Source organism: Candidozyma pseudohaemuli, assembly GCF_003013735.1.
Source record: "Candidozyma pseudohaemuli strain B12108 chromosome Unknown scaffold00011, whole genome shotgun sequence".
Taxonomy (NCBI): Eukaryota; Fungi; Ascomycota; class Pichiomycetes; order Serinales; family Metschnikowiaceae; genus Candidozyma; species Candidozyma pseudohaemuli.
The window spans coordinates 247,135-271,710 of record NW_020194445.1 but is presented as its reverse complement, the minus strand read 5'-3'; the positions used below and the strand labels follow the sequence as shown (position 1 = coordinate 271,710).

Below are 24,576 nucleotides of genomic sequence, written 5' to 3'. Positions count from 1 at the left end.
AACCGAAGCTGGAATTCAAATCTGATATTTGTGAATGCGTTGGATCTGGCTACTATGGATTGTGGCTGCTTATGCTGATACTGAGGCTCCACCTCAAGGAACCTCAGAGTCTCTAGATCACTCAGCTTCTGTTGAGGAGCCGTCGGGATTCAACGAGTCGCTAGCTATTGACATTGAGGATTCCGCCCACGGAAATTACTCCGACGACTGTCATTTTCTTTCGTTTGAAGAATGGAAGAAACAGAAAGAGCTAGAAGCTCAGGAGGAACCGCCAAAAGTGTCGTCTACACAAAGCATGGGCAATGCCTTAGAAACTATAAAGGAAGATATCGTGTCGCTGCTGCTTCTTGATGTGGAAGTGGAAGACCAAGGCAAAACATACAAGGACAAGTTCAACTATGCCTCAGGAGATTGTGCTGCTACGGTGGTGAAAACAAATAGTGATGCCAAAGGGGCTCTGGCGATCTTGAGCGAGGTCAAGGATCTGTACCTTTTGAACAAGTGTGCTACTCCCAACAAGTTTGTGGTTATCGAGCTCTGTCAGGATATCTTGGTGAGCTCGATTGTCATGGCCAATTTCGAGCTTTTCAGCTCCATGTTCAGAAAAGTTCGTTTTTCTGTTTCAGATCAATTCCCTTCCTCGAGTTGGCAGGTGCTTGGCGAGATTGAAGCACAAAATATCAGAGATACTCAAGTGTTTGATGTAGAAAACCCGCTCATCTGGGCTCGGTACTTGAAGATCGATATCTTGAGTCATTACGGAGATGAGTTCTACTGCCCCATATCGGTGGTCAGGGTGCATGGAACCACAATGATGGAGGAGGTCAAAAAGGATAGCCCAAAGCTGGAGCCGGTCTCTGAGCCTGCAGCGTCCTCAGTAAACGTCTTGTTCGAATACACAGATGATGATGAGGGATGCAAAGCGCTTTCGCCTTATCTTGCACTCAACGAGTTCTTGAAAGATATCAATAATGGCACTGGCGAGTATTGCAATATCCCCGCCAACACATCCTCCACTTCAGAGTCCACGTCTACGGCCAAGACGACGCAAGAGTCAATCTTCAAAAACATTGTCAAGCGGCTCTCACTTCTAGAATCAAATGCCAGTCTCTCGCTTCTATATGTCGAGGAACAAAGCAAGCTTTTATCGGATGCCTTCACAAACCTAGAGAAACGTCATGCCCTCAAGCTCAATAACTTGCTTCTGAAGTTCAATCATACTGTGAAAGCACAAGTTCAACACCTTCAAAGCTCATTTGAGCTCACACATCAACAGTCAAATAGTCTTCTAGAAAGACAGGAGCAGGCACTTCGAAATGTCCTTGGTGATCTTGTGCGCAGAAACAAGGCATTGGTCTCTGATTTAGGGTTCCAACGAAAAATCATCATCGTCGATACATTGCTCATCTTGGTCCTTCTTGTCTACGTCATTATAATACGAGAGTTTGACTTGGGAGATGAAGCTCCTAGACGTCCGAAGCGCAGACCAAAGAGAAAATTTAAGGTGGCTTCCAAAAAGGCCCTTACCAGATAACCTGAATAACTATTTACAAGATTTGTTGTCTATCTAATATCTCGAATTGAAAGTCCGTTTCGAGTGACGGTCATTTCTGCGTTTGTCAAAGATGCTGTCCAGATCACGGTCGCCATACCTGTTGCGGTTGCTGAAGCTGTTGCCATCGTAACCTCTGTGTTTGCTGCGATTGTCGAAACGGTTGTAGCTTTTGTTGTTACCCTTGAAACCCTTGCCGCCTCTACGGTCGTTGAACTGACCGTGAGGAATGCCTCCAGGGACATCGAAGGTCTCTTCATAAGGGTCTCTGAGACGGAATTGTTTAAAAGTGGTACCTGTGATTGACAATTTGGCGTTCTCGTCCTGTAACAAACCCTTGGACAAGTGGTGAGCACTCTTGATCACATCATCCAATTTCAAACGGTACTTTGCAACGACACCTGAGAGGTAGGCAAGATGAGCACGGGTGTACTCATCGACATCCTCCTTTTCGAAAGCAATCCTTTCAAAAGCTGGAGCATCCTCATCCATGGTCTCATAGCGAACCTCGGTAGCAAAGGTGATACCGTACTTTTTGCTCAAGGCATTAGCATAAGGCACCTCAGCCTGCGACAAGTAAAGCGTGGCATTGCCCTTAGAGCCAGCTCTGGCAGTTCTGCCAACTTTGTGCACGTAATCAGCAACTTCACTACTTGGACAAAGCTGGATTACGTCAGTGACGTTCTTGAAATCCATACCTCTGGCAGCAACGTCAGTAGCAACCAAAAGACCAGACTTACAGCTTCTGAATTCAGCGGTAGCCTTGTCTCTTTGTCCCTGAGTCATCTGACCGTGAAGTCTCAATAAAGATGCGTTCTTCTTCTCAATGAGACCGAAACGCTTAGCCTGACGCAAAATGTCATAAGCAAAGTCGGTTCCGTACTTCGTGGGCAAGAACATGATGGCCTTGAAGTCGGGTTTGCTGGAAAAGTTTCTGAAAATGTCGCTGAATGCAGCAACCATCAGCTCGTACGAATTGTGCGTTTTCACCAAGGTTTGGTGGATGTTCTCGTGGGCCTCGGGCTCGTTCTCGGGAACACAGTTGATGTAGCGGTATTCGTCGCCCATGGTAGCTCTGGCGAAGTCCTCCACTCTTTCGTCGACGGTAGCAGAGAAAAGCACCGACTTCATTTTGGTCAGAGGGTTCAATGCCTTGTGTCTGGCGTCTCTGAGCATACGGTCAATATTCATCAAACTCTCCTCAAAACCAGTCTCCAACAAACGATCAGCTTCGTCGTACACTCTATACTTCAAATCGGAGAACAAGGCTGCAACACGAGGGTTCCTCAATTCGGCCTCCAAACGGCCTGGGGTGGCAACAAGAACGCCAGGAGCGTATCTGATGCTATCTTTCCTTCCACCAATGCAAAGCTTGACGTTGATTTTGCTCCAGCTTCTGTCTTGCTTCAAGATCTTGAAGTACTCGTCTTTGATCTGGATGGCCAAATCTCTGGTTGGGGCAATGATCAAAGTGTGGATCTTGCCCATGCCTTCCTTGGACTCGAAATGGTAGTCCAAGGCGGTCTGAAGGGTGGGAATGACAAAAGCCATGGTCTTACCGGTACCAGTCTTGGCTCTACAGACCACACCCTTCTCCTCCAACAAGGTGGGGATGATGGATTTGGACTGGACAGGCGTAAGCAGCGAGTAGCCGAGTCTTTTGAAAGAATGTGCGATTTTCTTGTGGAAGGCCGGGAATTTCTCGAGGTCCTCCAAGGTTATATCCTTATCGTTGTATTCGAGAAGCTCTGGCGCACTGTACGTTTTGTTGATCATCTCGTACTTTTTAAAACGGCCCATGGACACCGACAATGCACGAGTGGCAGGAGCGATAAACGGGCTCCGGAGAGAAGCACAGAGGCTTCGGTGGAGCAGGAGCATTGTGGTAGTTGATGTATTTGGGAACTAATTTTTCACACCGATGAGCTTGATCTACACACTCCCCAGGGATGTTGATAGTGGGAGGTGATCGGAATTTGGAATTTTTGGAGTTGAAGAGCCAGGCCGGTTCTGGATTTCTGTCTGAAGCCAGGTGGGTCTTTTTGTTGTGGATTTTGTGTGCGAGATGCTCGATGGCGATGAGGTATAGAATGGTGTAGGAATAGCGATGCAGCGATAACAGAGGAGGGGTGAGCGGACCGGTAGTGATAGGCAAGGAGGCAGGTGAAGAATTTCTAGAAGAGGATAAGCTTTTAATTTGAGCGATTTTCACTTTTTTCGTGATTGATGTATTTTTTTGGTGGTATTGGTGATATCTACATGTTGGCTGCAAACTGGGCAACTAAGTACTTTGAGTATGTTGAACCTATGTGAATAAATGGTTTAAGTGAAGGAACAAGACAAAGTGTCTGTTTAAACCAAAGCTGATTTGAAAACAATGGACGAAAAAGTATGAATTCAGGTTTTAGAGTTTTATTGACCAGGAATGATCATAGAGTTCAGATCACTGCTTGTGGTTTAACCATACTACTTTTTCACCAAAATTACTCTAAAGCTGCCAACACCGAAGAAGTCGTGGGATACCTTTGATCATTTAAGTATCAACTTGAGTCTGACTTGACTTTTTTCAAGTGACAACTCTGATAATACTCAGGACGTAGAACACTAGCGTATAAGCCAATCACCAGAGACGTTCCTTGATTACCATTGAGCCAAACTGACACAGCTGAATAACAAGATCACAGTCTCATCAAGAAACAACCCCCCTCTTGCTTGACTTCACAAATGATCAAAGTTGAATGTAACACCCCGTTTGGGTGCAAATTGCTGTAGTGAGACAGTATGACAAGCACACCGCACCACCCTTCACTGGTTACTGAATTCTCAGAGGCGTCGTCAACGAAACATTCTGGTGTAGCTGCTAATTCTCTGGAAATGGTAAAAAAATAAGGGAATTGAAAACTCAGAACATCTCTTCTCCAAAAACATTCTCCAAAACCGTCTCCCTGCACCGCCCTGCGAACTCATGCCAGAAACTGCAATCTCATACTCACTACTCCATCCTCAGCACCATGAGCCAGTACCAGCCCAATGCCGCTCCCGGCAAATCCTTCATTTCGAAGATCAACTCGAAATTCTCCACCATGGCCATCTCGCTGCACACGGAAAAAGACGGCCTGACCGAAGACGACACTCTCATCCACCATGCCTTTGTCAAGTTCTTTGATGAACAGGGCCAGGGGTACCCGGAATGGCTAGGAACCAAGAACCAGAACGGGGCTCAGCCGTACAGAGGCAGCTACCAGGAGCAGCTGAAGTACCAGCCTGTACGTGCCAGCTACAACTCCACCCACTCGGCATCAACAAACTACTCCAACAACAGCGCCAACTACACCGCCACAAACCCCTCCACCGCCAGCCAAACGGGGTCCAGACCAACGCTGGGTGGCTACTCCTCCTCGGACGAACGGCCCGGCTACACAAGAAAGCTGAGCTCCAAGTTGCAAGACATGTACCAGAGACTGAGGGCTTCTGCTGGAAGCCAGGGCAGCCCCAGTGCTCCTGGACGGAGCCAGTCGTCGGGCTCGACGCCTAGAAGCACCGCTGCAGGCCAACGGTTGCGGGAGAAGATGATGAACGGGTCCTCTGCGAGACCCACCTGGGGCAGAGGCAACGAGTAGTCCTCCGTGTGCGATAAATGAGGTTGGCTACAATCGGCAAGATGGACAGGGTCATAAGGTTTGAAAAGTCCAGTATTTATTGCTTACGATGTCACCCGATACCATAACATAACCTCCATTCTGCAGAGGTAACCCATTGATTGAATCAAAAACAGTGCTGCAAGTCGGCGGACTCAAGCAGACAATAATCAAAACAACTCAGTAAAACGCTTTTTGTAGCCTCTACTTCTACACTCCATCAGTCCTTTCGTGTACTCACGTATGTCTATTCGGTGGGGATGCCGTCGTACTCGCCGTAGCCCACGGTCAAGTTGATGTTCTGCAAACACTGGGTAGCAGCACCCTTGAGCAAGTTGTCAATGGTGGCCACAATGACAACTCTGTTCTCCTGAGAGTTGACAGCGAAACCACCAACAACAACGCCGTGCTTACCGCTGATGTCCTTCACCACTGGAGCCTCGCCAGAAACCTCAATGAGCTGCTCGCCCATGAAACGCTCCTGGTAGATTTGTCTGATGTCTCTTGCGGTCAAGGACTTGGGCTTGATGGGGATGGAAACAGTGGCGGAAATTCCCTGGAACCATTGGGCCACATGAGGAATGAACGCAATGTCAAGACCAAGCTGCTTGCTCACCTCTTTTTCGTGAATGTGGTCGGTCAAAGAGTATGGCACCAAGTTGTCAGTGATGTAGGCAATGTCGTTCTTCTTGGAAGGCTTGGTTCCGGCACCAGAGTAACCAGAAACACCGAAAACGGTGGGGGTGCCAGAGGCGTACTTGACCAATGGGTTGATCGCAACCTGGGCAGCAGTAGCATAACATCCAGGGTTGGAAATCTTTCTGGCATTGGCAATTTCGCTTCTGTCGATCAATTCAGGCAAACCGTACACCCACTCGCCGGTGGTGTCGAAACGGTAGTCGGCAGACAAGTCAATGATTTTGGAAGTAGAGCCCTCCACAGACTCCAAGGCTTCCACAAATGGCTTACAAACGCCGTTTGGAAGGGCCATCACCCACACATCGATCTCCTTGTTCTTCTCCAATTCTAAAATGTCCTCGGTCTGCAAGTTGGAGTAGACAATGTTGGCCTTGTTGTAGCCCACAAGCTTCTGGCCGTTCAACTCTCTGGAGGAAACGAGAGCCAAGTCCAAAAGGGGGTGCTTGTCAATGAGAGAAATCAAGTTCTGACCAACGTAGCCTCTGGCGCCAATAAGAGCAACCTTACCTCTCTTGGTGTTGGTGCCCTTGACTCTTGGAGGGTTTGGGTTGGTGGTGGAGTTGGGTGCTCTTCTTCTTGTGCTAGTGTGGAAGGATCTCTTCTGGGTCTTGACCGAGGAAGAGAAAACGGAGTCGGTTTCAGAAGAAATGGCAGCACCCACTCTGTGTGCATCAAACTGTCTGATGAGCTCAGCAGCCTGGTCGGTATCAAGGCCGTACCAGAACAAAAGCTCACCGTTCTTGGCAAAAGAACCGTCGGACTTGGAGAAGTACCAGGCCAAGTTGGCGTCGTTCTCGTTCACCACCCAGTACAACGAGGAATAGTCCTTTCTCATGGCGTTGAAAATGTTGTCGGTGACGTTGTTGAGCCAGCCAGTTCTGGACGACAAGAACTTGTCCAACTTAGGAATCACCTCACCGTTGGCAGAAGGCTGTTCGGTAACAATGGCCAAAACTTCCAAAGGACCGTCGCCGTAGGATCTGAATGGAACGTTTTCCAAATGCTTCAAGTAGGAGGCCACAGAGATCTTGCCGGACTTGACCAGAGGGTCTCTCAAAAGAGCTTGACGCAACAAGTCAGGGTTGGAAAACTCGCTCAACGAGTTTCTGTTGATCAACTTGTAACCTCTTCTGATCAAAGTACCAGCACCAGAGTCGGTGAACAATTCCTTCTGCAAGTCGTGCACGTCAATGATAGCCACAGAGGAGGATCTGGGCAAGTGCTCCAACAAATCGTGGATCTCCTTGAGCTTCAACTTGGTGCCGTACTTGACCCATGGTTGTTTCATCAAGTCATCGTACTCCTCGTCCAAGTTGATGGCAGAGATCTTCTCGTTGGTCTGTCCGTTCACAAGACCACCCTTTTCGTTCAAGTACACAATCTTCAATGGCTCAAACTGTCTGGCCAACTCAGAAGCAGCAACGTCAGCGTTAACATTCAACAACTGGCCCGAAGGAGTCTCGGCCAAAGAGGTCAAAATAGGCAAGTAACCAGAGTCAATGGCAGCCTCAACAGGCAGCTTGTTCACAGCGTTGATCTTACCAACCAACTGGTACTTCTCCTTATCCAAGTAGTCAGCACCGAAAACACCAGTTGTGATTGGACGAGCATGGACGCCCATTTCTTCCAAAGCAGTGACAAGTCTCAAGTTCTGCTCCAAGAAGCACTTTCTCACAATCTCCATGGTCTTGGGATTGGTGACACGAATACCATCAATGTATTCTGGCTCGACGCCCTCAAACTCCAAAAGCTCGTTGATCTGAGGCCCCGTGCCATGCAAAACAATTGGAAACAAACCAACGTGGTACAAGAATGCCAAACACAGCGCCAACTCAGGAAGCTGCTGTGTGATAATGGCACCTCCAACCTTGATAACAGCAAACTGCTGCAGCGAAACGGACGTGAAGTACTTCAAGTACTGCTCCACCTCACGCTTGGAACCAATGTTGTTCAACAATTGGATAACGGTGGACCTGGTGGATCCATGAATAGGAGAATGGTGGAAGCTTCTTCCTTGGCTTGGAAGCTGTTTATACACAGCAGGCCGAGGGGACTGGAGCCCCAGCAGCGTCAAGCACTTGGCCATATGGGCCGTTCTTCTCGCCACAGCTGGCTGCCGAAGTAGCAACATGATAAAGAAAAAAATGTGGTGAAGAAGTTCAGCTGGTCAATGTGGAAAAAGCCAAAGTATGGTGGTGCACGGGTTTTCGGCTAGAGATAAATTTTACCCACCCTTTGGCCAATTAGAGTAACTTGGGCGCTAAGCGCGGTGAGAGATCAGTTGGAGATGCACGATGAGTCAGGCGGAAGATGCAGAGACACTAAACAGAGAAAAAACACAAGATGCAAATTTGAAAGAAGAGCACGAAATGGTTTATTAATGTGAGCTGCAAAAAAATAGTTCAAAATTAGGCAGCGCCAGCGCTGCACGGTCACTTGGGAAGTCCCAAGTCGACATGAATCCAGTTCAATACTGGATAGTAGAGCTCGTAAAATAAGCTGGTGAAGGTCTCGATACGTTTCTGGAGGCCCAACAAATCGCTGGTAAAGTGCCTCACGTTCTTACGGAGCATCGTCTCCGTGTGCTCATTGAGCATTGCCTTCTGAATCCTCTCAGTGAAGGCGTCTATAATGTTTGGTTCGCCATGGTCAAGCTTGCAAAGCTGTGTTGAAATGTAGGAGATCTGGAAATCTGTCATGGCATGCGGCACCTCGAGCCCGGTTGGTCCATTGTGATGTTCTAGATATCTGTGAAGCTCGCTTGCAGCACCTTGTGAAAGACCCAAAGCGGTTGAAAGTGTCAGTGCTAGGACAAGGCCTCTAGCTTGATCAAGCATGTTGTGGATTTCGTCGTCAAAGTGGAAGAGTAGCTTGCATTCTCGCAAACCCACCATTCTCTCGTCACTGGATGTTCTGAGGTCTGCAAAGAAGAACCGCATGAATGCCTTGTGGAAGTAGTTTCGTGCCTTGTCATTTCGAGATGCTCCATCAATGACAAGCCCTCTTTCCTTAGCTGCCACAACCAGAAGAGGATCAAAGACGTGAGAGAGCAGTCCTCCGTACTCGTACAAGAAATGGTAAAGCTCTGAGAAGCGAAGATGAGGGAAATCGTTACCCAAGCTCCTTCTGAATGATTCGTTGGACACCAATTGCATGACATTTTCGAAGACGAAGAACTCTTGCGAGGTTGGGAATGTGCAGAGGTTTGCCCAAGACGTCTGTGCCGCTATGAACAAGTCCTCGATCATCATTCTTGAACGAACAAGGAAATCTTCGTTGGGCTCGTCAACCGATCTGGCAAGTTGGGTGGCTTCTGGGTTACTCAAACCCGCAATCTCCACGAGCTGAAGCACAAGAAGCAAAAGAAGCTTCACGTAATTCTGAGCCAGTTTCTCAGACTCCTTTTCCACCTTGAGCTCGTACGACGCACACAACTCTAAGTAGTTGATCTCAGCATGGTGAAGTAGACTTCCCTTGCCAATGTGTTTGCACAATTCAAAGTAGAAGCAGAACAACCCCTTGAGTCGAGCTACCAAGCGGTGTGCCTTCTTCTCAAAAGTCACATTGTTCCCACTAACTTCAGCCTCGTCAACCTCTGAAAAAAATCTCTTCACATCCTGAGCCTCCACAATCTCTCCGGCACGATCACAGCTCACAAAACCCGTACGAATGTTTGCTGGAGTATTTGTGTTCTGCAGCGACATGAGCTCGTTTTTGAACTTTGCAAACCACTGAATCCGCCAGTTGGCAATTGATGTCATGGGAGGTACAGTGAAAGCGTCTGGACCAAATTGAAGTGTCTGAGGCTCGTCACAAGGCGTCTCTGTATCTGTAGCAAAATTATCATCGTACATGAGCGAGTTGCCAGCGCTTTCTCTAAGCGACTTGCAGTATCCCGAGACGCTTTTCAAATCCTCACAGAAGCTTTCCGAAGATACACCAACCAGGGCCCATGGGAGCTCCTGGGGTGTTTTGAGAGCCTCCAAATTCGCCCTTGTGCATTTGAACAAACGCATTCTGTCCTTGGAACCGTCACCGGTCCGCAAAAGGTCGTATGCCTCTAGAATCCGATGTTGAGTGCTGGCGATGGAAAAGGCCTCGTCTGCAATCTCCCGAAGTGCATGCTTGTGGTTGTCTCTATAAATGGCAAATAGAAAATGGTAAAAGCGCCAGTAGCGGGCAAACTGGAGACGTCGGCACGAAAATGGATGTATGTCCTTATCGGAGAACAGTCTGAGCATGAAGAACATGCGGACCGCCAAGTGGTAAAGCATGATAGGAAGGTGGACAGACGTTGGCGACGCCTTCTTCAAATTGACATTGAAGCCCGGGTGCATGTCGAAGGAGCTGCCCAAAGAGTCGTGGAAGTCACCAATCAACGCAATGGAGTAGAGAAACCACTTGTAGCTGTCATCTCCAGAATCCGGCAAGCCTAGACAGTGAAGAAAATTCTCAATGCAGCCAATGGCAGGCAGCCGCAAGAGCAACACGGCATCGGAAAACAGCACTTCAAACCGGAGGATCTTGTCAAAGTACAACCGGCACTGTCTGGACCTCAAGGCCTTGCGGAGCTTGTAGCGCCTGACCGCCCGTGAGATCACCAAGAGCAGAGGATCCAGAACCTCAAGCGTCTCTTCCTCGTCGGCGTCTCCCCACAAGGCCAATGCCTCCGTATCCTGAAGATCACCGTTCCTCTTTTCAAGAAACAGCCTCAGGATCCTGGCCTTTTCACGGACCAGCTCCAAATGGCGCAGTCTGCGTTCACTGGCCCTTGTCATCAGAAGAAGCATTTCGGCGGAATTAAGCGCCTCCAAGGCCTGCTGGCGTCGTTTCGTTTCCTGGACTTTCGCAACCACCATCTGATTTCGGCGTCGAAGCTGAGCGGTTCTTTCGGCCAAATTGACCAGTTTTCTCCCCAGGCTGAGCAAAAGCAGTCCGTATGTCAAATCGTCTGCTGCAGGTGACCCAGGCCCGTCTTCGTCGTCAGACATGGAAAAAGCGATAAGGTGTATGGAGAAAGATAAGAGCAATCGTGCGCATCTATATGTCTGAGGTGGGAGCCCCAGGGTGGCTATAGGCTGGGATTTCGAAGAGGCGGAAGACAAAACCTTCCGGCTTTTTCAAAAGGAAAGTGCAGAAATGGTGTTTTTTATTTTGTGATGAAGAGAGCCAGATAAGGTAGGCAGGGTAGACAATGGCACTGCCGCAGTGACGTGAGACAGTAATGTCCTCCCAAAGAGGAAGTCCAAGAGAGAGGTGATTTCTTTTAGCTTTCTGCGTTGTTGATTTTGTTGAATTCTTTATGAATTCTTTTCAAATGATCAATCTTCAGAGGTAAGTTTTTGAAGTCCAGGCTAAACCTCGTTTGTGTGGCTGGCTGGCTGCAAACGCTGCAGATGCTGTCATGTATCTAACAGCTGAGCCTGGGGAAGTGAGACACTGTGGCACATAGCAAGGAGAGCAAGCGCAGGGTCGTACAAAAGGCTAATTGGGGATTTGGAAGAAACGAGGATTTTTTGGATTTGAGGGAAATTGATAAAATAAAAATTGTGGTTTGTACGGTTATGGAATGTATAGGTGGGTGGAGCTGTGGTGTATGTAGTAGCATAGGCTGATGTCTCACCTTGGTGGTAGAGAGCATGAACACCGGGATTATTTTCGCCGACACTTTTGATGAATATTTGAGTTGATTTTTGGAATTAAGTGATAACGCCAAGACGTCACGATATGCTCAGTCTAAACCGCAAAATCGGCTTTGTGGCGGCTTAGTCCCGACGGATATTGCCGTTTCTTTAGTGCCAGGGATATAAGCGCATTTCCGGTACTGACTGTTATCGGTGAAAAGCCCATATACTCATCCCACCTCATTCTCTGGATTCAATCTAATCGTAGTCGATCTACAAATCGTATGCTATGTTCAGGCGTTGGTCTATAAATCATGCTGCCGTGAGCGAATGATGGCTGCAAAATCAAACATGGATGCTGGTGCTGGACTCACTTGCGGCGTTTCCAGAGCTTGCCCAAACGATGGCTATGGCTCTGGGTCTGCGTGAGTGCTTCCAGCGTGGAAGATGGCCGCAACTGGTCAGCTTCACTGTGGACAGGCAGTGTAAGCCCAGAAGAAAGGGCTGACGTCGTTTGCGGATGCGAAGTGTTGATACTCCGTGAGTTGGCAGGAGTGCCGGGGTTTGTGGATTTGAAATGCGAGATTATGCTGGAAAGAGAGAAATCCGAGCCACTGGAGTCGGAGGGCGTGCTGCTGCCAATGTGAGGGAAGAACTTTGGCGTTTTGCGTTTCACAACGGGGACAGGCGACACCACTTCGTGAGTGAGGTCGGAGATGGATTTGCGTGGTTCCGCCAAGGGACTGGTTGGCAGGATGGTCTTCTTCAACACACGTGGGTGCTGTAAAGGCGATGGTGAATGGCACTTCAGGCTTTTCGTTCCTGCTGAGCCATTGCCAAGGGATACTGCTGCTGTGGAGCCGGGCGAAAGAAGACGGCTATTTTGGCAACAGCTAGAAGAGTTGCAGAAGAAGCTTGGCTCGTCTGCGGGAGGACTCTGAGGTCTGCTGTGTGCGCGAGATACAGATGCGGAGGTAGCTCTGGAGCTGGATCTGGACTTCTGTTGAGAGAGAAATAAGCCGTAGACGTTTTCTCTGAGGAGCTGGATGATTTCCTGGCGTGCTTCGAGCAACACGGCTGGATTGTGGATGACGTCCTGAGTGTCTTTCTCTAGAAGCTCCTTCACCGTCAGGTTAGCCAAATTAAGCTGCTGCGGCGAGTCTTCCCTCACAAAAGTGGCCATAATGTAGGCCCACTGGTCAAGAAGAAGAGTGTTGCTGTCGACTTCAGAGTCTAAGTCCAGCTCGGGCTCCAGGTCGGTACTGTCCACGTGCTGGTCCTTGAGCTTGTCCCAGACATTTTCCGTGGGGAGATGTTCCTCAAAGCCGAAATCAAACACGCTGCCTTCCGAAGGCAATTCAGATATCAGCGAAGTTCTGCTACGGGTGGAACTTCTCCTGCTCTTTTTGCGCATCTGCTTTGTAGGAAACGGAAGCGTATCGATGGCCGACGGTAGGCTGCGGTTAAGAAATGATGACGAGGTGGCTGCCGAGGAGGTCTGACCGACCGGGCAGCGGGACTGTGAAAGGTTCTCAGGGAAGATCTTGTCGTAGAAGTACTCATACTTAAAGATCTCCATGAGGAAAGCCAAGTTCTCGTGGCAATGGAGCGAAGTCAAGTATTTGTCGAAGCTGGAGGCGTAACGGATCCGAGTATCACATAGGGAGTGGTTTTGGCCGATGGAAAGCTGGAAACAGTCGTCGAGCAATTCATCCAAGGATGAGGGCCGAAGTCTGGGGGTTGTGGGGGACAACGGAGGCAGGGAAGCCGACGGCGTGGGGGAGGGGCTGAGGACGCCACACTGGCGGGGCAGCGTGGGGGGCAGGACCTGGTTCATAGTGAACTCGCTAGTTAAAAGCGTCTAAAAAGACTCGAGTGTTTGTTGTAGGAAAGGCAGGGTTGATATGGGCTTTTGAGAGTGACGCGAGACCTGCATGCATGCGGAGGCAGCAGGCAAAAAAAAAAAACGGTGCGGTGAAAAAAGCAATTTTTTATTTCCACGCGCAATGCATAGAAGCACCGCAGGCGGATCCAGCATAGGCACTTTTTTTTTTCCACCTAGGGCTGCTACAAATTGCCCTACATTCCCAGGGCTAGTGCGGCGTTATTTTTTGCATCTAGGGTTAATACAGCAATTCATCTCGCTGTGCAGATCGCCCGATTAATTTTTCTCGAGATCAGGTACAAAGCGAAATTAGTGGGAGTCAGCTTCCGATGCCACCTCCGATCAAGGATTAACAAGCGATTAACCAACATGACCTTACATGAAAATGATCGTGGTCTGGGTACCATTTATTTTCTTGGTCAATCACACCTTTTTCTGGCTTGGCCTGTTGGGTCTATGTGGTCCAATGTGGCTTGTTCGGCTGCGTCGGCCTGCTTCCAAGGACCCTAGGGTCCAGCCATGGTGTGAGCAATACTCGTATTCCTTTTTATTTTTTTCCTTTTGCACCTCATATTCCTCGTTCCGCCTCATCCTCGTAATGCGTTTCTTCTCGTCTTGTGAGGCGTTTCAAATCACCTTTCATTCCTCTCTGTCAGATTTTGCATGCCTCCATTCCCACGGCTGTATACTTGCCAGAATGTTGACGGCATCTAAGACGAGAACGCTCATGACAGGCCGGCGTCGCTGCATGACCCGCTTAAACATTCCCTTCGATTATTTAACACGTTAGATTCTCAGCATAGCGCTTATGCAACAAAGCAGGGCACTCTTAGGGCTTCCTGACTGCGCTAACAGTTATTAGCGCTAGTCGGAGTCACATCTTGGCGGCATTAGCGAGACATGTATTACTGCACCGATCGTCATGCGGGTTGTGCATTCAACGTCACAAATTGCGCTTTATCGCGTGATACGAAGACGTCGAGCAATGCCCGCTAACCAGCAGAGAATCTTAATGTGCTCGATGGTCATCGAGGCTGGGCATCCTTCGGAGGGCCGAATCGAAAGATGTTTTTGCATACAACACAAAAACACTTTGAAATTCTCGTAGCCCTCGACTTTTCCGCCCATCCGTGGACTCCGAAGGGGGGCTCTTGGAACACCCGTACACCACAGTCCGAGACCGGTGCACCCTGCTTCTGATTTTAAACGCCCGTACATCTGAGTGCGTCAGGCACCTGGTGTAGCACGCGTGACACGTGACGCAGCACGTGCTATCCCTTATCGCGCCTACTCCCTGAATCCGATAACCTACATCATCCACAGTTTTATTCTGCCTTTTCCATAGCATGCTCAAAAGTTCCCTTCGAAGATCTGGTGCTAGAGCGTTACGTGCACAAGGTTTCCGACCTTTTGCCGCCAGTTCGCCCGGTCTCCATTGCGCCCGGACCGCGTACCCGTATCTTTCAGCATCTCCGAACCACGGATATGCCACCTTCTCCAGCGGAACGGAGGACTTTGAGATCGATTTGATCACTTTACGTCGAAAGTCGGCCCCGGAAAACCCCCTGGTGCCTCCATTTCCAACCGTTTTGGATCAGAACTCTCCAATTAATGGAAAGTATGACCCTCAAGTGGTAGATAAGGTGTTGAGCAAGAAGGGCGGTCGGGCTGAGGATATCAGTGGAACTCCCGCTACAAGGGCGTTTGTGGCGCAGTACCATAAGGAATTGGAAATCCTTGAGTCGTTCATCAGGCTCTCCTATGCCAACACCATCCCTGACATCTCCACCCTCACATCTGTGGAGATCTCGAATGTGCTTTACATCTTCCGTGGATTGTACCGCAAGGGCCATTTGGAACTCGCTGCAAGCGCCAATGCCCGGAACTTGGATGAAATGGTTGACGAGTTCTTATCTTTGCTTTCAGATGCCCCTTCTACTTCCCGGAGTTTGACTACCTCCGTGCACTCCCTCTTGAAGAACCCTCCAAAAGAATCAGTGCAAACGGCTTTATGGAGCAGCGGCATTGGCAATTTCCTTCCGGAATTGAGTGTTTTGACGAAAGAGTACGATTTCAACACGCTTGCTTCCGTGCAGCCTATAGTCGACAAGATTGGTGTCTTAGTTACCGAGTTCTCCCGTTTTCTAGAGGTCAATGGAGCAGCCCATAACTATGATGCTGATTTCTTCCGTGTTTTGATCTACGTGTCTCGCTACAAACACTTGAAGCTGATCTTGTTGGATCTTTCAAAGAAGGATGTCTCTCCTAAAGCATTGCTCAAGCTTGCGAAGAACCCAAGAAGCGCTGATGTTCAGGAGGCTATCAGGGCTGGTAGCGCTGAAGTTGAGAAGCTTAGCGATTTGATTAACAACTCAAGCAGAAACATCTTGAACATTGTGTTTGCCAATGTGGGATTCCGCGAGACAGACTCTACATTTGCAGCCGTCTCTGCAGAGACCGAGAAGGACGTCTACACCTCCACCGAGAAGGCTCTTTTGGAAAGCTTCATTGAAACGTATTTGCCATTGGTATGCGGCGGTGTACTTACAATTGACGCATTTAAGGACCCCAAGTTCGAGAAGGCTCTCATCACGAAAGAGGCCAGCCCTGTAACGACTTACTTGGTGCTGCAAAACTTCTTTGAAAATTACGACTTTTCCCTTGCCACAATCTTGGGTATCACTTCCAACCTCCATATCATTCGTGCTGTAGCACCTCAGTTTGAGCTGCTCAGAGCCGTCTCGTTGGAGCAATTGACGGATGCGATAGATAAATTGGCAGAAAAGTCAAGCCCATTGATCTTGGAGGATGCTGCAAAGGTCCATGAAGCTCTTGTGTCCTTCACTCGTCTTTCTAATACAGGCTTTTTGATTTTCGAAAAGCTTTTGCTGAACCCCCAGTGGATTGTTGCATGGCAGCGTCATGTCCTTTTCACGGGTACTTCCTACCCAGACGAATCTTTGACAGTTGTTGATCTCAAGGGCGAGATTGCAGCTCTCAAAGAAATCAAACCAAAGGTCGTTAGCATTGACGTCATGCAGATCCTGGGCAAATGTCTCAGTGATTTCAAGAAAGAGCTTGCAGAGTTTAAGCAAAAGGACTTGCGGAACTTCAAGTATGCCGACATTGGCTTCCAAAAGCTTTTGAAGTACATCAATAACGCTGTTGCTCATGCTATCTCTAGAAATGAGCATTGTGCTGGCTCCGCTGTGACTTTGAAGAACGCTGGATTGTATGGTCAGCTTAATGAGCTCTTGGCCGCTAACATCGAGCCCAATAATGCAAAGACCGATTTCTTGGACGAACTTGCGGACAATTCAGCTGCGCCTGCTAAGAAGGGCTACCAACAGATTCCTGAAGAGCTCAAGATCCACAGCTTTGTGAAGGAACTTGAAATCTTGAGAAACGATGAACTCAAGAAGTCATTCAAAAACAGCACTCCAGAAGAGATTGTCGGTTTGGTTGACCGTAGGTGTACCGAGTTCTCGCAGAACCTCGAGAATCTGAACCCAGCATCTAGAATGTCTAAATCGAACTGGGCTGTTTTCATGAAGATGGGTGGTCGCTTAAAGAGACTTTTTGCCATCAACAATGGCAACACTGAGATCTTGGATGCGGTGATCAACTCTCAATCTGCATTGGACAAACTTGAAGCTAAACTTGCTCAAAAGAAAGCCCAGCAAGATGCTGAGAAAGCAGCCACTCCAGAGAACACTTTATACGCACCTGGTCCTTACGTTCAAATCCCAGAGAAGTTAGGCTTGCATGATTTTGTTGAGCACCTTTCAATATTCAGAGATGAGCTTCAGAAGCCCTACAAAGATGCCTCTGCAACTGAGGTGCTTGACTTGATGGAAAAGAAAACCAAGGAGGTCTACAATGGAGCTAACTCGGCATCGCTGAAAATCAACACAGACAACTTAGTCTCGTTCATCAAGCTTCACGCCAAATTGAAAAAGCTCTTAGCATGGAATGGTGGAAACACTGCAATTTTGGACACCCTTATCTATTCACAAAAAGTATTTGACAACTTCGAGGCCAAGATAACTTCGAAGTCTAAGCCTGCCACTAAATTGTCCAGTGTCGAGGTTTCGTCATACAAGCAGATCCCAGATGATGTCTTGCTTGAGGAGTACGCTGAGGAGCTTGAGCAATTGAAGGCTAATCTCGGCTCCAACTTTGGCGATCATACTGCCTATCAAGTGCACAGAGAGTTGGACAAGATGATAAACTCCGAGGAAGACCCTGAAAGACGCTTGACCCTTGGAAAGCTTCAAAGAAACATCAGAATGCTTTTGAAGCACAACGGCGGTCTGACTTTTGCTTTGGACACGGTCTTGATCAGCAGAAAGGTGTTTGACAACATGAAGAACAAAATTGCCTCAGCAGAAGCCACTGGAAACAAGTTCATCATGTCTGATTTTCTTGAGAAGACGACTTCATCCAAGCCAAAGAGAAACATCAAATACAATGATGCAAATGAGGTGTTGGCTTTGCTCAACAGCAACACTTCTGCAGCTGATGTTGGTGTGGACAATCCCAAGGTTGAGGCGTCGATCCGTGATGCCCTTGCCTCGGCTATGAGTCAAGAGGAAAGTAACTTGAAGAAAGAAAATCCCGAGGAGTATGCTGCTATCAACTCTTTGACCGCTCAGAAGATCAGAGATGCTTACACCAACAAGTCCAATTCGACGAAGCCTATCGACAAGGAATCATTGGAGAACTTCCTCAAGTCGTCTAAGGAAGCCAAAGACATAAACGAGGAGAACAAATTCCGTGAACAAAATGCCTACGAGTGGAGCAAAAGCAAGTGCCTGAGCAACCGTACCTTGGAGTCTAAAAACTTCTTTAACCCCATGCAAAACGCAAAGGGCGTTGCCATGGAGTACCTTGTGTTAACGCCCACGGGCGAGACAATCTATTCTCGCGAGAATCCTCTTGGAGCCAAACATGTTCCTGAAGAGATGGTCACTGTCTTGAATAGGGTTTCCCCATCTGTGCTCGGTAAGGTGTCCAAGAAGATCAACAAGCTCCAGAAGAAAAACTGGAGAGTGATTGGTGGAGGTGACAACGACCGTCTCGTGGTTGTAAGCAGGCCATTGGCAGCCAAGGGTGCCAAGGTGTGGAAATTGATCCGCACCATCTTCACCACCACCGGTATGGTGTTTGTGGTGATGTTAGGCCTTCATGTCTGGTTAGACGACGTTGAGCATGGCACAGCACCCCAGTTGGCGTTCCCACCGAGCGAGAACATTGGAGTGATGGAACAGTCTGACGTTGACGAGTACGAGAAGAACCATGCCGCGAAAGAGGAGCCAGCCGGTAAAACAACTCTCTGGAAGAGATTGTTCTGGAGCCGTTAGTCCATAGTTAGAATACATTAGTTAGTCATCTCGTCGTCGCCTGCGTTCTTGGTGATCAAAGTAAACTTCCAGGCAGTACTGGCACCGGCGTTTCCGTTCCAGTTCTTGACATTCACCACAGTGTCCTTATCTCTAAGATCAGGCGTACGAAGGCCTGTTTCGAAAACGTGTTCATCGTGCTTTCTCTTCTCCTTGAGAAGCTGCTGTCTGCTGGTCAATGGTCTACCAGGTCTTCTGTTCTTGTCGATCTCAGCAAGCTCTTCGTCGTCACGAATCACCCACTGTCTGACAATTTCTCTAATCTCGTGCAAATCAAACGTTTCCTGTGGGTTTTCTTGAATGCTTTCTTGGATGTGCAAATAGAAGAGAAGCTCGTGGTTCTTCTGCTCCATGTGTCTCTGCTTCTTGGCCTTGATCTTGGCCTCTCTCTCGGTGGCTCTACCGAGCTGTTTAAACTTTCTGCCTTTAGCATGAAGAGTAGCCGAGGATCCAGCGATCTTCTTACTGACTTTGTTGAGTGATTTAGCAAGAGGCATGGTGGTGATGAGCTGAGAATGCAGGCGATGAGGTGCGCAGAGACATCAGGGTGGTCCTCAGAGGTTGGAGGGTTAAAAAAAAGAAAAAAAACAAGCAGAATTAAAATGAACTAAACAAAAAGATATGAGAATTTGGTCGATGCTGGCGTTCTTTCGGGCTGGTTTAAAGATGATAAAGGTGTCCATCAACTAGGCTCTCGAGAGGCCTAGGAGTGCAATGGTTGCAAAATGCGGTGACAAGAGTGAAGAGGTGCAAGCAGGTGGGCCCCTGAAAATGGCGTTCAGCTTTTTTTCATGCTTTAAAAGCCAACAGCAAACTTAATGAAATTCGTGTGACAGGCCAAGCACAAGGAATTATCATAAACCGTACTAGATTGAAGTACGTACTATCTCGGACTTCCATGTTGTCAGGGTACTTCGGGTAGTCCATACATCGATAATATGTGAATGGCTTTGGAATAGGTCAATTACCATCATTTGCAATTTGTAGTTTTCAAAAAGTAGTGATTGTGCCCCCTCTAGAGAACACTACTCTGATGGATATTTCGCAACCAGTCTCGAGAAACACCCTTTCTTGACATAACCCCTAAAAACCCCAAAATTACAAACACAAAACTACATTATCCGCCCACGGAACAAAACCAACAAGCAAACCCTATGAATCCTCTCCTTCCCCTAGACCCCACCGGTCACTATCACTTATCCTTGTAGACCCCCTCGGTCATGCACCATAATCACCACACGCCAACTCCCAAACAACATCAACAAAACTCTCCCATTTTGCTCAAACCAAAATAAACATACTAATTATCTCTTCTTCGCCATCTATATCACCCTTGGCTTCCCACTCCATCCATCATATACACCCCGCTTATGCTCACACGAGTGAACAAGACGACCCCACCCTAGGCCTCCCACCGCCCTTCAATTGACAATTCAAACCTACGATTTCAGCCTCTCCAATTGACTCAATTTCAAAAATCCACCTCCCCAGACTCCTCCACCCACTGGACCCTAACCCGACTATGCTCGTTCTATCCGCGCAAAAATTTTCTCCACAGTCAACTACAACACATCCATCATGGCCAAGTACTCAGAGGAACAGTTGCTCGAAGCCAAGGAGCTCGCATACACGCCCAAGCCGGAGATCTTGGAGGCTTTCAACGACTTGGTGGAGCTGGTGAGGGAACACTTTGCCGCCGAGAAGAGAGCCAGACAGACCAACGGTGACACTTACATTGACGAACGCGGAAACGAACGTTCTTACAACCACTTGAACAGAAGAAGATTGCTGAGACTGGGCCAGCCAAAGCCCAACTTGCGTAAGAAGGCCGCCGAGGTTGTGGATGAGGACGGATGGGCCACTTACACCAAGCCTAAAAAGTCGTTTGGTGACGATGCTACTGACGAGAGAGACAAGTTCAGAGAGCTGTTGAAGGACACGGCGGTGAAGGTGAGACCCAACAACAAGAACTTGGGCTCGTCCAAGGCCGTGGACCCTCGGGACACAATCGCCGACAAACAGACTAATACCTTCAATGCTTTTGAAGCGCTTGGCGACGACGACGAGTAGGAATATGACGCTCATGACAGAACTAGTGTAGGCCTGTGCGGCAAAGAGAATGTAGAGAAGTTGGCAGGGAGACAGATAAATATATTAAACCACAATGTCCTTGTCCTCCTCACTCAGGAGCGACTTGAGAATCAGCCTCATATCGGTAGCAGGTGCATTTTTTTGAAGCACAGAACGGGGCGTGCTGTTTTGCTGGAACAGGAAACGGTCCTCTGGCGTTTGCCCGTTCACAGTGTTTTTGAGGTCCGACACCTTCGGGAGCAACGAGTACCGGTAGTTGTTCGTGTGCTGTAGGTTGAACAGGTTGTTCAGGTTGAGAGTTTCCTGGGCCAGCGAGTCTCCGTGGCCATTGCCCTTGGCATGACCGTTGGCAAGACCAGAGTGGATAGACGAAATGTCATTGGCGCTTCCAAGACCAAAGCTCAGACCGTTACCGTTTGCCAGGTCAACCTTTTCACGAGCATCCTGGAAACGGTCGGTTTCCTCCGTCTTGGGTGTCTTGCTGTTGGCACGAGAGTCGTGGTCGTAGTGGATCTTGCTCACATCGAGCGACACAGACTTTTGTGGGTTGATGTAGGCGCTAACCGAGGTGGTAGCGAAGAACTCGTAGATCAAGTCCTGGGTTACTCTAGTCTTGAACGTGCCGCCGCTTGACAAGGCCGTCTGTCTATCGTTGATGTCCTGCGAGAGGGCATCCCACAAGCTCAGCTTGGTGAGGTCGGTTTCCAACAAGTCTGCGTACTTCTCGTTGAGAACTTCCACCAGGGATTTCAACAACAGGTAGGCGAACTTGTCCTTCTCAACCTCCACAGACGAGCCGGTGCCATCGATAAGCTGCCAGTACAGGAACAAGGGAATGAAATTGTGCACAAAGTTGATGCCAGTGACATTGAGCAACGTCTGCAAGGTCCTCAAAAGCGATTTGGAAACGGATGGGCTGCTAGGAGATGCGAGGTATTCGTTGGTGTGAACGAGGATGTTGTTGAGGAAGTTTTGCGAATGGCTAATGTACTCGTTGTAGTCTGGAACCAAGAAACGTTCTGGTCCCTCGGCCAGGTTACTCTCGGAGTAGACAATCTTTGGCAGGGCTTTTCTGGGCGAAGCTTTTCCACCAGTCTTGAGGAACTCGATTTCCAAGAATTCATGGAACACCTGCAAGAACTTGGCCTCAAGAGAAGCCTTTTGTTCGGTGGAAGCCTCCAGGGCAAACTCTTCGTAGCTCTTGTCAATGGTCAACAATTGCAATCCCAAGTCCCAGTTCTCCAAAGTGGCCTCGTTTCTGGTGATGGAGCTCGACTTGCGAGTCAACAAGTTCATCACCTTGGAAATGTTGTCGAGCAACACGATAACCAACTCCTGGACACGGCTCGTCTTATGCGAGTCGGCATGGAGCATCACAGAGTCAACTTGCATCAAGATACCCTCGATCGAGTCCTGGACCTGGTCAAAGTAGTAGATATGGCTGGAAAGGTTGCACACACACTGAGTGTAGATCTTGCTCAAGTCCTTGATCTCAGCAGCATCCAAGTAGTCGGCCAACAGCAAGTGCAAGTTTGTCTGCAACGTGAGCAACTGCTGGATCACGTCAGAGATGGAGAGGCCAATCATGTTGAAGTTGGAGGAAACAAGACCCAAGAGGGACTTTGCCGTGTGGGACAAAACGCGGTAGTTTTTGGAGCTATCGTCGGTCTTATCCGAAGCAGCGCTCAAGCGGTGCAAGAGCGTCAGCAAAGCGATGAAACGTAATTGGACGGGGATCCACGAGGCGCACATTTCCAAGAAAGTGATGCCCCAATTGTCAACGTCGGTCTGGGAGGAGTTGGCAGAGTTGAAGTCCACCACCTCGTTGGTGGCCTCAGAGATCTGGTTGGAGAGGGAGGTGTTGAAAAGAGCCTTGAGAGCCGCCAATGCCTCCTCGTTAAGGTCCAGATCGGAAACAGCGTCGGCCTCGAAATGCTCCTCGATTTCACGAGCCTGGGCTGCCGTACGGGCGGTCACGGTCTTGTTCAAGCTGTGCAACTTGTCGTCCTCGACGTTCAAGTTACTGTTCAAGCGAGCAAGCAAGGTGCCTTGGTTAGCATTGGAGAGCACCGTTTCGGCCAACAAGGGCACGCATTTGGAGACGAACTTGCGCAGCAAGCGGGAGTTGAAGCCCAAGCAGTTGAAGACGTGTTTGGAGGTGGAGAGCGCCACGAGGCGCCATTCGGCCTTGTTGGTGGTGGAGCCGCTCAGCTGGTTGACACCTGTGGTGATGAAGGAATCGGTGAAGCGGGTGAAGGACTCCACAAACAGCTTGTCACCGGTGAAAAGGCCGCCGTCAAGCTTGGAGCAAAGCACGCCGTAGGTGGACACAAGCAGCTTGCACAAGGGCAACTCTTTCACCAGGAGCATGGTGTTCAAAATCGACACCACCTGGGCGGCAAACGCGTTCAAATTGTCGGCACATTTTTCAATCAAGGCCAGCACGATGCCCAAGGTGACCTGCAAATTGCCCGACTTGGAGCCCTTGACGTCCCGTTTCGTCTTGGCCTCCAAAAAGTCCACCACCTTCACCAACTTGATACGACGAGTCAGCGCATAGTACAAAAGGTAGCTGAGCTCGGAAGGGTTGGGTTTCTTATCGGTAAGCTTCCCAGGCGGGTAGCACTGGAGAATGAGCTTTTGGTGCTTGTGCTGAGGAACAATACGCATAGCCTAGGGGAAGTTTATCGGCGGAAGTTCCCCAGTTTTTAACGATGGTGTTGGCGGTCGGGGCCTGCAGACAAGTGGGGGGTGTACTCGCTCTCACATGGGGCCCCAAACGGGAAACCACGGGCCAGTGACAATAGCCGAAGGGCTTGATAATGGGTGGTATTTCCCAGGATAAAATGTACAAGAATGTGGTTCGAAGCGAGAGGACCGCCATTGAGGTGCCCGCACGGGGAGAGCTTTTACGGATTAGGAAAGAGGTCGTGGAAGCGAGGTGTGAAGGTGAGTCTGTGAGGGTCCATGAAAATTGTTGATGTGCCAAGTGAGCATGAGGATGGGCGAGTGGAGGTGATCAGTGGATTTATTATGTCTTTTTGCATGCCGCTTTTGAAAAAAAACTCAATTTCTGCCATTTTGTGTATTGGGATTTTCTGCTGAAATTGCAGCCCAGCCCGTTCTCCTCTTTGCCCCTCAGGTTCTCTTGCTGAGTGGTGGCTTGAGAGAAGGGCTTTTTGTTGGTTCCACGGGAAGTCCAGCCGTATCCGCCGTTTCCAGAAGAACCCTGACGAGGCAGTTTTTAAGTTTTTTCATTTTCTTCATTTTCTTAGTTTTTGTTCTTTTTGCTCTGCCTTGCACTAGATGCCCTAGATCATGGATGGCTGCAACTACTGGCCATGGCCGTCGGCAGATTCAGACAGGAACAATGCCAGAGTGACAGAATGCTGAAATCGAGGCTTCAAAAATAGATGACGATTTTTCATCTGTATTGTGTTTCTGCCGTTCATTGGTGGGGTTCTGCGGAACCGGCCAAAGTGACTCCCCTCCGGGACCCTCCCACAGAAACCGACATCTCAGGAGATCGCCATGTCAAGATCGGAAAGATCGAGATTTAGCAACTCGATAAAGATTGGCTTTTTTCTTAAAAGAGCAAGTGGCGGCTCGGTTAGGCGACACGCTTAAGGCCGCCGGCATGGCGTGATTAGTGCCGGTGGAGCTTCGTGGAGAACGTATATGATAG

General features: G+C 48.9%; 10 protein-coding genes across 10 annotated transcripts; 4 read left to right on the top strand and 6 right to left on the bottom strand.

Moving 5' to 3' along the window:
- Window positions 1-34: 34 nt before the first annotated feature.
- On the top strand, window positions 35-1,534 carry C7M61_003955 (uncharacterized protein; the record flags this gene model as incomplete). The annotated part of the gene is made up of 1 exon (XM_024859285.1): window positions 35-1,534. One exon carries the CDS (start codon window positions 35-37, stop codon window positions 1,532-1,534), a length of 1,500 nt encoding a protein of 499 aa, XP_024712587.1.
- Window positions 1,535-1,567: 33 nt separating this feature from the next.
- Window positions 1,568-3,433, bottom strand: MSS116 (ATP-dependent RNA helicase; the record flags this gene model as incomplete). Its single annotated transcript, XM_024859284.1, has 1 exon — window positions 1,568-3,433. One exon carries the CDS (start codon window positions 3,431-3,433, stop codon window positions 1,568-1,570), a length of 1,866 nt encoding a protein of 621 aa, XP_024712586.1.
- Window positions 3,434-4,563: 1,130 nt separating this feature from the next.
- Window positions 4,564-5,172, top strand: MSO1 (Mso1p; the record flags this gene model as incomplete). Its single annotated transcript, XM_024859283.1, has 1 exon — window positions 4,564-5,172. The coding sequence occupies one exon, from the start codon at window positions 4,564-4,566 to the stop codon at window positions 5,170-5,172; it is 609 nt and encodes a 202-aa protein (XP_024712585.1).
- A 265-nt stretch (window positions 5,173-5,437) lies between these two features.
- ARG5,6 (bifunctional acetylglutamate kinase/N-acetyl-gamma-glutamyl-phosphate reductase) lies at window positions 5,438-8,020 on the bottom strand (the record flags this gene model as incomplete). The annotated part of the gene is made up of 1 exon (XM_024859282.1): window positions 5,438-8,020. One exon carries the CDS (start codon window positions 8,018-8,020, stop codon window positions 5,438-5,440), a length of 2,583 nt encoding a protein of 860 aa, XP_024712584.1.
- Window positions 8,021-8,321: 301 nt separating this feature from the next.
- On the bottom strand, window positions 8,322-10,880 carry C7M61_003951 (uncharacterized protein; the record flags this gene model as incomplete). The annotated part of the gene is made up of 1 exon (XM_024859281.1): window positions 8,322-10,880. The coding sequence occupies one exon, from the start codon at window positions 10,878-10,880 to the stop codon at window positions 8,322-8,324; it is 2,559 nt and encodes an 852-aa protein (XP_024712583.1).
- Window positions 10,881-11,883: 1,003 nt separating this feature from the next.
- C7M61_003950 (uncharacterized protein) lies at window positions 11,884-13,350 on the bottom strand (the record flags this gene model as incomplete). The annotated part of the gene is made up of 1 exon (XM_024859280.1): window positions 11,884-13,350. The coding sequence occupies one exon, from the start codon at window positions 13,348-13,350 to the stop codon at window positions 11,884-11,886; it is 1,467 nt and encodes a 488-aa protein (XP_024712582.1).
- A 1,394-nt stretch (window positions 13,351-14,744) lies between these two features.
- C7M61_003949 (uncharacterized protein) lies at window positions 14,745-18,724 on the top strand (the record flags this gene model as incomplete). The annotated part of the gene is made up of 2 exons (XM_024859279.1): window positions 14,745-18,682; window positions 18,718-18,724. The coding sequence occupies 2 exons, from the start codon at window positions 14,745-14,747 to the stop codon at window positions 18,722-18,724; spliced, it is 3,945 nt and encodes a 1,314-aa protein (XP_024712581.1).
- Window positions 18,725-18,778: 54 nt separating this feature from the next.
- On the bottom strand, window positions 18,779-19,297 carry C7M61_003948 (uncharacterized protein; the record flags this gene model as incomplete). The annotated part of the gene is made up of 1 exon (XM_024859278.1): window positions 18,779-19,297. The coding sequence occupies one exon, from the start codon at window positions 19,295-19,297 to the stop codon at window positions 18,779-18,781; it is 519 nt and encodes a 172-aa protein (XP_024712580.1).
- A 1,081-nt stretch (window positions 19,298-20,378) lies between these two features.
- C7M61_003947 (uncharacterized protein) lies at window positions 20,379-20,870 on the top strand (the record flags this gene model as incomplete). The annotated part of the gene is made up of 1 exon (XM_024859277.1): window positions 20,379-20,870. The coding sequence occupies one exon, from the start codon at window positions 20,379-20,381 to the stop codon at window positions 20,868-20,870; it is 492 nt and encodes a 163-aa protein (XP_024712579.1).
- An 84-nt stretch (window positions 20,871-20,954) lies between these two features.
- On the bottom strand, window positions 20,955-23,561 carry C7M61_003946 (uncharacterized protein; the record flags this gene model as incomplete). Its single annotated transcript, XM_024859276.1, has 1 exon — window positions 20,955-23,561. The coding sequence occupies one exon, from the start codon at window positions 23,559-23,561 to the stop codon at window positions 20,955-20,957; it is 2,607 nt and encodes an 868-aa protein (XP_024712578.1).
- Between the last annotated feature and the right edge of the window lie 1,015 nt (window positions 23,562-24,576).